Source organism: Tupaia chinensis, unplaced genomic scaffold (assembly GCF_000334495.1).
Source record: "Tupaia chinensis unplaced genomic scaffold, TupChi_1.0 Scaffold000523_1, whole genome shotgun sequence".
Taxonomy (NCBI): Eukaryota; Metazoa; Chordata; class Mammalia; order Scandentia; family Tupaiidae; genus Tupaia; species Tupaia belangeri.
In genome coordinates this window covers 1144666-1155058 of record NW_006160036.1, presented here as the reverse complement: position 1 = coordinate 1155058, position 10393 = coordinate 1144666, and the positions used below count along the sequence as shown (strand labels likewise).

General features: G+C 40.3%; 1 protein-coding gene across 1 annotated transcript in view; it reads right to left on the bottom strand.

The window, feature by feature from the left end:
* Nucleotides 1-10393, bottom strand: part of TANGO6 (transport and golgi organization 6 homolog) — a 273346-nt gene that overhangs the window by 208612 nt on the left and 54341 nt on the right. Inside the window, 3 exon segments of the mRNA XM_014591005.1 lie at nt 171-309; nt 7005-7181; nt 8607-8719. Coding sequence (XP_014446491.1) covers nt 171-309; nt 7005-7181; nt 8607-8719 — 429 coding nt within the window.

Sequence of the window (10393 nt, the reverse complement as noted above, 5' to 3'; positions counted from 1 at the left end):
CTGTCTCGCGCCCCCCCCCCCCGTTCCTCTCTGGTAAAATTAAAATAAGTAAATAAATAAAGTCAAGTAAAATGATTCTTAAAAAAAAAAAAAATGATGACTGTCTAAGAAATTCAGTCTGTTGAACTACCCTGGAATAAAGGTGACCATGAACTACACATACTTCTCACCTTTAAACAGAAGATGAAGAAGTCTCCTGCCAGACCACTCTTCTGGCAGTGGGACAGCAAGTCCCCAAGATGTTCCATCTGGCCCTGCTCTGAAGACACCTTCTGGTACAAGGCTTCATCTTCATCTTCGTCTTCAACACTACAATGCAGGGTAAAATATAACTTGGCAGTGTCACCCAGAGACATAAATTTTTGAAGCTGCATAATAATTTTATAAAGCAACATTTTTTAAAACGTTTATTTATTCATTTATCTATTTATTTGTTGTGATTTTCAGGCCCCCAGGTCTGGGACTTGAACCATAGTTGGCCATGTGGGAGTCCAGTGCCTTAACCACCATGCCACCTGCTGGCCCCTAAAGCAACATGTTATCTTCATACAGTTGATTATTATAAAGAACTTAAAAAATAAAAAAAGAAACTGTTTAACTTACTCTTCTATTTCTCCAAACTGAAAAAGCAAAGAATTTATTCTTATACACTAGTCTATTAAGTCCTGCATGGTCATTTGTTCAAATAGGAAAAGAGTCAGAAAGGAAGTGGCTTTTTTTTTTTTTCTTTTCCATTTTGCCAGAGAGTCATGTGTGCTCACCAGAGAGAGACAAAGAGAGAGAAGTGAGAAAGCACCTCCTCCCCATGGAGAATGGCCAGATCACAGTCCTCTCTCCATCTCATTCTCCTTTTAGGATTCTGGACATGAACACAGAAGCACCTGGTGTGTTATTAAGTGTCTGGGTCTGGAATTCAAACCTCACTGTCAGCCATGTGGGATCCAGTCATCTTAACCATCAGCCCACGGGCTGGCTCAGAGTGACTTCTAAAATGGATGTTGGGACCAGCCCCAGCATAATTACTGGATCATATATCAATTTCATGTTTAACTTTTTGAGGAACTGCTAGACTGTTTTCTGTAGTAACTGTACCTTTTCTTGTGAAATATGATTTTAGAAGCCTGAAAGTGGCTTTTAAGATGGATATTGGGGGGACCAGCAGATGGCGTAATGGCTATGTTGCTGAACTCCCATATAGTCCACCACAGTTTGAGTCCTGGACCCGGTGACTTAACCTCACACTGGGTGCATGTGTGTGCATGCCCAAGATCCCAAGAGGAGAATGGAGGAGAAGGGATTGTGGCATGGTCATCCCCCCTGGGGGGTGATTTCTCACTTTCTGTCTCTCTGTCTCTCTCTGTCTTTCTGGCGAGCACACACATCCTATAGCAAAAACCTCTCAAAAAAATAAATAAATAAAAGATGCATATTGGAGTTGGCCCATAACATGGAGATTAAGGCGGCTAGATCCCACATGGCCAACCACGTGGTTTGAGCCCTGGATTCAAAGGCTTGTAAGATATGCTAGTGCATGCCCAGCATCCTGAAAGGAAGGAGAGATGGAGGAAGGGACTGTAGCATGACCATACTCCACAAGGGGTGCTTTCTCGCCTTCCCCCGATCTCTCGCGGCAAACGCATGTGCCCTGTGGCAAATTAAAAAAGAGAAAGAGAGAGAGAGAGATGGATGTTGAAGAATTACTGCTATTTCATAAGTTACAAAAGTAAAGAGAATTAAAGTTGTAGAGCTAGCAAGTGGCTTGACGGTTAGGGCACTGGACTCTCTCACATGGTCAATGACAGTTTGCGTCCCAGACCTGGAAGCTTGCTTTCTTACTTTTCCTCTCTCTTTCTCTCTGTATGGTGAGTGCATGTGTCCTATAGCAAATTATAAAATAATAATAATAAATAAAATTAAATAAATAATTCTTTTTTTAAAAAGTGTAAGTTGCAATATGTATTGGATCATCAGAAAAGTCATGATGCATTTTTACATAGAAAAAATGAAAAATATGCCATGACTTTTGTGACAATCTGACAGATATTTTGGTTCCTGAGGAAAGATAGAGAAAGAGACTACATGAGAAGTGGGACAAGATCAGAGGGCCTTGAATGTCACTCAGAGGAACTTTAATTTTTTTCTGATGAGCCACTAAAGGGTTATGGTAGTACCATACAGCACCATGGAAAGAGATGCAGGAAATGTCAATTAATATGAGCCAATTAGTTGAGATAAGAAAATGCATTAAGGAGGCCAGCAGGTGGTATGGTAGTTAAGGCACTGCACTCCCACATGGGGGACCATGGTTCATCCTAGACCTGCTGGCTTGCTTTCTTACTTTCCTTTTCTATCTTTCTCTGGTGAAGTAACAAAAATAATAACAATAAATAAAATTAAATAATTCTTTTAAAAAAGAAAATGCATAAAGCCTCAGAAAAATTAGTAAAGTAAATGTGATTATCAAGTAAAAAGATTTGATTATGTTACTGAAAACCGTGCTGTGATTATTGCAAAAAAATTTAAGAAACTTCTCAAGAGATGCTATAGCTTTTAGTTTTAGTTCATCTGATAAAAGACCAACACACAATATTATTATACCATATCATGTAAACAAAGACAAAGGTACAGAAGATGTACTAAAAACCAAAACACTGACGTAAGGTAAGAAATGAATAGGAGGGTGTTGGATTTTTGTTTCTTTCTTCATGTGTTTTTGGATTATACAGAGAACAGACTAAATTGAAAAAAAAATGACAGATGTTGCTTCATCTTACTGAAAAGTACAATTGTTAAAGTTAATTTGGTGGTGGGGGCCAGCGGCAGGTGACATGGTGGTTAAGGGTGCTGGTCTCTTGCATGGCTGACTGGGGTTTGAGTCTGTCCCAGCCCTGGAAGCTTGCTTTCTCACTTTCTCTCTCTCTCTGGTCAAATTAAAATAAAATAAATGGTTAAACAATTCTTTTTTTTGAGAGGATTTTGCTATAGGGCGCGTGCGCTCGCCAGACAGACAGAGAGAGACAGAGAGACTGAAAGCGAGAAATCACCCCCCAGGGGGGATGGTCATGCCACAATCCCTTCTCCTCCATTCTCCTCTTGGGATCTTGGGCACGCACGCACACATGCCCGGTGTGAGTTTAAGCCACTGGGTCCAGGACACGAACCGCGGTTGACTACATGGGAGTCCTGCGACATAGCCATTACGCTAACTGCTGGTCCCAATTAAACAATTCTTAAAAAAAAAAAGTTAGAAGAAAAAAAGTTAACTTGGCAGGAAACAAAAAGGTTAATTTGGAAGAATTTCTGACTAGGTAATATTGTCCCAATATGCCAGTTCACTAAAAACATGGCCTTCACACTACTCTAATAAAATGAATAACCTATAAATTTAGTTTAGGATTATTTCCTTATTATCCCAGGACTTTCAAGAGTCCTCCAGATGAGTCATATTTCTCTACCAACTCTTAATGTTAAAATAAAAGCTGAAATGGGTAAACTTCACTTTTAAGCTTATATGAAGCATCTTGATTATCAAAATGAAGTAGTATGTTTAGATGCTCTTAAGAAGACCTAACGGAACTAGCAGGTGACATGGTGGTTAAGGCACTATACTCCCACATGGTGGACCTCAGTGCAAGTTCTGGACCTGGTGGCTTGCTTTCTCACCTTCCCTCTCTCTCTCTGGTCAAATAATAGTAATAATAATGAATAAAACTTAATAATTATTAAAAATAAATAAATAAAAGAAGACCTAACAGGTGGGTAAGGCAGTTGGCTCCCACGTGGCCGACGATGCGAATTTGAGCCCTGGATCCATTCACTGACTTGGAAAACACACCAAGTGTATGCGTGCCCAGTATCTTGAAAGGAGAATGGAAGAGAAGAGATTGTGACATGGCCATCTCCCTGGGAGGTGATTTTTCACTGCCCCCCTTCTCTGTCTGTCTCCATTAAGCACACATATCCTGTAGCATAATTTTAAAAAGAAAAAGGCATGACAATAATTATCTTAAGAAGCACTATTTTATTCACTCCTAAAATTTCAAAAATAGTGAAATCCAAATAGATACATTTAGTTCAGTAAAAACTCTGAATTCAAAGATTATAAAAGCTAAGCTATTCTTATCATTTATTTAATCCAGTTTCTAATGGATAACTGGCACAGGCATAAAAACAGAGTAGAAAGGTAAATGGTGACACAGATCAAAATGACTGTAACATGGTCTACTACTGTGTGTGCATGCATGTCCAAAATCCTAAATGGAGGGAGAGATGGACGAGAGAAAGGATTGCAGCAAGACCATACCCCACGAGGGGTGCTTTCTTGCACCTCCCCGCTCCAGTGAGTACACATGTTCCCTGGCAAGTTAAAAAGAGAAAAAGCAAAAGATAAAATCTCACACATACTCACCTCTGGCATAGTGTTTATCAATGTTTTGGAAACATGGACTGTTTTAAATATCTAATAAAAGATAAGGATCCTATTTTCAGAAAAAAATCTGTGTTTGCATATAAATATGTTTTGTATGTATAATTTCAAGAGAATCAATGACTCCTAGAATCAATGCAGGGACTCCAGGTTAAGCTCCCACTGCTCTGGCAGTGGATGGAAATTCATTCAATCACTATTCCTTCTTTTCCTAACAAATGGAACTGTAGTTTCAGTAAATACTGAAGATACTGGCATACATGCACTGAGAACTGCACTAAAGCCTATAAAATTCTCTGTGTAGTCACTAAATTGGTCTAAGTAAAAAATGTTCCTTTCGAGACCAGCAGTTAGCGTAATGGCTATGTTGCTGGACTCCCATATAGTCAACCGCGGTTTGCATCCTGGACCCTGTGGCTTAAACTCAAACCGGACGCGTGTGCGTGCGTGCCCAATATCCTGAGAGGAGAATGGAGGAGAAGGGATTGCAGCGTGGCCATCCCCCTGGGGGGTGATTTCTTGCTTTCTATCTGTCTCTGTCTGGCAAGCGCACACGCCCTATAGCAAAAAAAAAAAAAAAAAGTTCCTTTCACTGGCTCATGACATGCCAGTTAAGGGGGATGGATCCCACATGGCTGACCATACAGTGGGAGTCTTGGACTCAGTGGCTTAAAAAACACACCAGGTACATGTGCGTACATGCCTTAGAATTCCTGAGAGGAGGGGAAATAGAGAAGGGACTGCAATGTGACTGTGCCCCAGGGAGAGTGCTTTCTCTCTCTCTCTGGTGCACAAACATGCACTCTGGCAAATTTTTTAAAAAAGTGTTTTTAAAATAAACATTCCAGGATCAGCAGTTGGCATAGTGGCTATGTCGCTGGACTCCCATGTAGTTGACTGCGGTTCGAGGCCTGGACCCGGTGGCTTAAACTCACGCCAGGCACATGTGCATGCGTGCCCAAGATCCTGAGAGGAGAATGGAGGAGAAGGGATTGCAGTGTGGCCATCCCCCCCTGGGAGGGTGATTTCTCACTTTCTGTCTCTCTGTTTCTCTCTCTCTTTCTGGTAAGCACATGTGCCCTATAGCAAAAAAAAAAAAAAAAAAAAAAAACCCAAAAACCGCGCAAAAAAAAAAAAAAAAAAAAAAAGCCAAAACTGCTAACCTCTTTCAATTCACAGGCATAGTTATAACCACAAAACTTATTTAATGCCCAAGAACTCTCAGTAAATTAGTCTGTACTGACAATTCTGTATGCAATTCGTTTTCCTATTTTTCTTAAGCTTATCATATTGAAAGAGTGCTTTACTTTTTAAAAATTATTTTATTTACTCATTCATTTATTTTAATTTGACCAGAGAGAGACACAGGAAGAGAGAGAGGGAAAGTAAGAAAGCAAGCCACCAGGTCCAGGACTCAAACCATGGTCAGCCATGTGGGAATGTCCAGCACCTTAATCACCATGCCACCTGCTGGTCACAAGAGAGTGCTTTAATAATTTACCAAGTTAACTATAAATATAATACTGACTCTAAACCCTTAAAAAACAAAACAAAAAAGCAGCATTTTGAACATGATATACAATTGGAAGAGGGTAGCTAACTGCCACTAGTTAAATACTATATGGACTATAATAAGCAGGAACTTATGTTCTTTTTTTTTTTTAAAAAGATTTATCTACTTATTTATTTATTCATTCCTTCATTTTAATTTGACCCGAGAGACACAGAAAGAGAGAGAGGAAAGTGAGAAAGCAAGCCACCAGGTCCAAACTCGAACCGTGGTCGGCCATGTGGGAGTATCCAGAGCCTTAACCACCACGTCACCTGCTGGTCCCAGCAGAAACTTATGTTCTGAGGTGGTAACATACTACGTGGATCACCCATGAAGTGGAACTAATTTATAATATACACTTCTGAGATGTTGGAGAACAAAATTACCCATTCTGCTAATATTTATTTATTTCATCTGCCAGAGAGCGTATGCTTTTGCCAACGAGAGACAAAGAAACAGAGGAAGAGGAAGAAGAGGAAAGCATCCCCCAAGGGGGCATGGTAATATTGCAATCCCTTCTCCATGTCTCCATCCCATCGGGATTTTCCACTTCTATTTATTAACCACTTTCTAATCAATCCTTATGAGAAACACTTATAAAATTACCATAAAATACACTATTAGGCAATTTCCTTTAGGAATGAATCTGATTATGAACATATACATATACTATTTTTGAGAGTCAGAAAGAGAAACAGATTATTATGGTATTAAGAGTAAACATGTGTCTACCCGTTACTCTTGACTCACTGGCAAAGACTTCGTGATGTAAGTGGGCTTATTGTGATGCAGAGCTGTGAGGATCCAGTAAATTGCACCTACTATTAGCTGGCATCTTGGAAAAAAAACCAAACCTGGAGGATTATTTCAGGCTCACATTTCATTTAGAAATTATAAATAGCAAGTGCTTCAGCTGCTTGAGTTTCTGGTTTCTTTTCTACCAGCGCCCCTTAGTGGCTGAATCACAGAATGGCCTTCTGGGTAGAACAACGTGAAGCGAGGTAAGTCAATGATGGGTGGACTCACCTAATGGTCTTTTTGATGGTAATCATAATGCCACCTTGAGTGGCAACTCTAAACTGACACAGAGGATGGAGAGAGGGCACAGCTTTGTCCAAGCCTGCAAATCCTGACAGGCAGGCAATTGCCTTCTTCCTTTCCAGCTTCTCTAGGATCCATAATAAGATCTCTTGGCAAAGTGATCTGGCAGAAAAAACAGTTATGAATGAGCTTGTTATCTTACTCCATGCATCTAAGAAGCTAATGTAAAAAAAGAAAAGAAAAAACGACTGTCAGGTTCCACAGCATTCTAAATGCTGGCAGAATCACCTACTACTACTGAAATGCAGAAGTAGAAAGTTTGCTTTTTGTGAATTTCAGAGCACAAATATTCTGAAATTCAGAGAGTGCCTAACCAATCCTTGGCACTGGAAGCAACCTTGATGTGACACATAAGCCCCACAGGACTTGTGTGTACACATGCATGCATGAGTGAATATGCATGTCTGTGTGAGCAAAAGTGTAACGTTATTTAAGACATGGTCTTGCTGTGTAGCAATCTTCTTGCCTAAGCCTCCTGAGCAGCTGGGACCATAGGCACGCGCCACTATGTCTGGCTCCTTCAGATAGCCTCACTCTGTTGCCCACGCTGGCTGCAAGTCAGTGATCCTCCTGCCTCAGCCTCCAGACGGGGTGGGACTACAGATACATGCCACTGCACCAACCCCTTTCATATTTTGGTTATTCCAAGAAGCTATGTTGCTACAATGACGTGTTGACCTAAAGCTGACCAAAGGCGAAACACAGGCTTTGAATAATATGCAAGACTTGAGTATTTTACGTCACCATCTAATAATGACAATAATGATAGCTACCAACTATTGCGCTTCCTATTTTCCAGGGAACTTGCTATATACTTTAATGCACAGTCTTTACAATAATCCTGTGAAAATATACTATTAATATATATCATATTACATATAGGGATTTCCAACCACCAAAAACCAGAATTCTGAAGGACTTTAAATAGGATATAAACTCTCACCAGAAAGAAAAAAAAAAAAACTGACTCTGACTACACAGCTGATACAAAATGAGTCCTACTTAAATCCTAATACAAGAGTATTTTCTGGATTATTAAGAAATCCCTTGTTTTTAAACAACACTGCATCACTAACTCCAAATCCCAGGCCAACTTACAATGTGCTACATTCAGATCCAGATTTATCGAACCAGTTTTCTAACTCTCCACAAGGTCATTAAGATCCATCCCCTATTTCCTCCTCCCTAGACATGTAATTGCAGTATTTCTCACTGATCAAACAATGGCATGTTAATGCATGTAAACAGAGATTTTTGTCTCTGATGTCTAGGACAGAGGCTGAGGAAAGTCACTGTAAAAACTATACCTAATCCCCTGTGCTCTGCAAAATTCTCTTTCTTTTCTAGATGAGTAGAATAAGAAAATCCCCACATGTATTCCTGACTTTAAAGGAAATAACAATGACAAAGTAGCATAAGTTTTGCATTCAAAATAAGAACAACAGGCAAAAAAAAAAATTAACTGTCACTATAAACAAAGAAGATTCTCTTTATTAAAGGAAAAATAAGGTTCTTTTGATTATTTACCTTATGTGTGACACACTCTGCTTGGTAAAACAGTAGAGAGAAAAGAGCATTCCCAGGACTGGAAGCAGGGAATCCAATAAAACTGTTACAGGCTCGTTCCCAACCACGTACACCTAGGGAAAAGGGAATGGTGAGGAATACCATGACTGCAGAGTCAAGGCAATAGGAATGAAACAACAGACACTTCTGCAAAGCCTAGAGTCTTCTTTTTTCTTGAGTTTATCTATTTCTTCTATCAATCAGAGAGAGAGAGAGACAGCACCCCAACAGAGCCTGAATGCCATGATGCACCCCTAACCTTCAGCTAGCCTCGAATCATGGGGAAGCATTCACCTGGTGTACTCAGGGAAGTCTCCAGACTTGAACCGGGAACCTTCCTATGTGAACCTTCCTCACAGAACATCACATTTTATTACTGCATCACCATCTGGCCCCAATCAAGACTCCTTAAAGCAATACTCTCATCCTAAGGCACACAATTTTAGCTCTAAGTGAGTGCTCAGATATGGCAATGAAATAATTTGAGATGGGCAGACAAAGTGAAACAGAGAAAGACCTAACTGCACCACACCCTTTCATGTGTGTTGGCTGAAGGACTGCCCAATAAAATGGGTAAATGCATTTTCTGATCTCTTCTTTTCCTAGTCGTAGCTACCTCTGAGTCTCCAGATCTGCCTATTATTCACTATACAATAATTGTCCTACTGCTAAAGGCTTTGGTATTTGGAAATAACAAATAATTACCACAAAACTAAAAAACTTAAAATTAGATTTGAGGGCTAATGTTCAAAAAAACTGGATCTTACATGGCCAAACATGGTTCAAATCCTAGCTCTAGTGGCTTGAAAAGCATGCTGGGCACATGTGTATGTATGCATGCCCAAATTCTGACAGGATAGAGGAATGGAGAAGAAATTGTAGCATGACCATCTCCCATCATGGGGATGCTTTCTCTTTTCTCTTTCTCTCTGGTGAGCACATGTACCCTCTAGCAATTAAAATAACAACAACAGCAGGAGCCAGCAGGTGGTATGGTGGTTAAGGCACTGGACTCTCACATGAATGACCACAGTTTGAATCCCAAACCTGGCAGTTTGAAATTCAGCATCTACCAGTGCACGTGACCATAGCTGGGCTAATGCTAGGTTTTTTTATCTTCCAGGTACAATGCTGTATTATTTTTTAAACTTTTTTCTTTTCAAGTTGTTGGGGGTAGGAGAGCAAGTGAGAAAGGGCCCTTCATGAGGGGGTGGTCATGCTGCAATCTCTACTCCTCTATTTCTCCATCCTTCCAGGATTTGGGGCATGCATGCCCGTGCGTGCACCTGATATGTTTTTCAGGCCACAGGGTCTAGGACTCAAACTGAGCAACTGGTCATGTGAGATCTAGCCGCCTTAACCACCAAGCCACTGAATGACCCAATGATGCTGGATTCTTTAAAGAGTGATCTCATTAAAATTATCATTGGGTTGGCCCCATCATGCAGTAATTAAGTGCTGTGAAGAAAGCTAGATCCCACATGGCCAACTGAGATTTGGATCCTGGCCCTGGCAACAACACACCAGGCACAAACATGAGCATTCTCGATTCTGAGGGAAAAGAGAGGAAGAAGGATTACAGCGTGTCAGGCCTCACTGGGAGGGTGTTCTCTCTCTCTTTTTCTCTCTCTCTCTCATGTGCACATGCACACAGACTATCATAAGTAAAGGGAAAAAATTACAACTAAATAAAATGGTAACAACCTCACAAATTTAGTATCAAAATGCCCTATTTTAAACATAAGGGA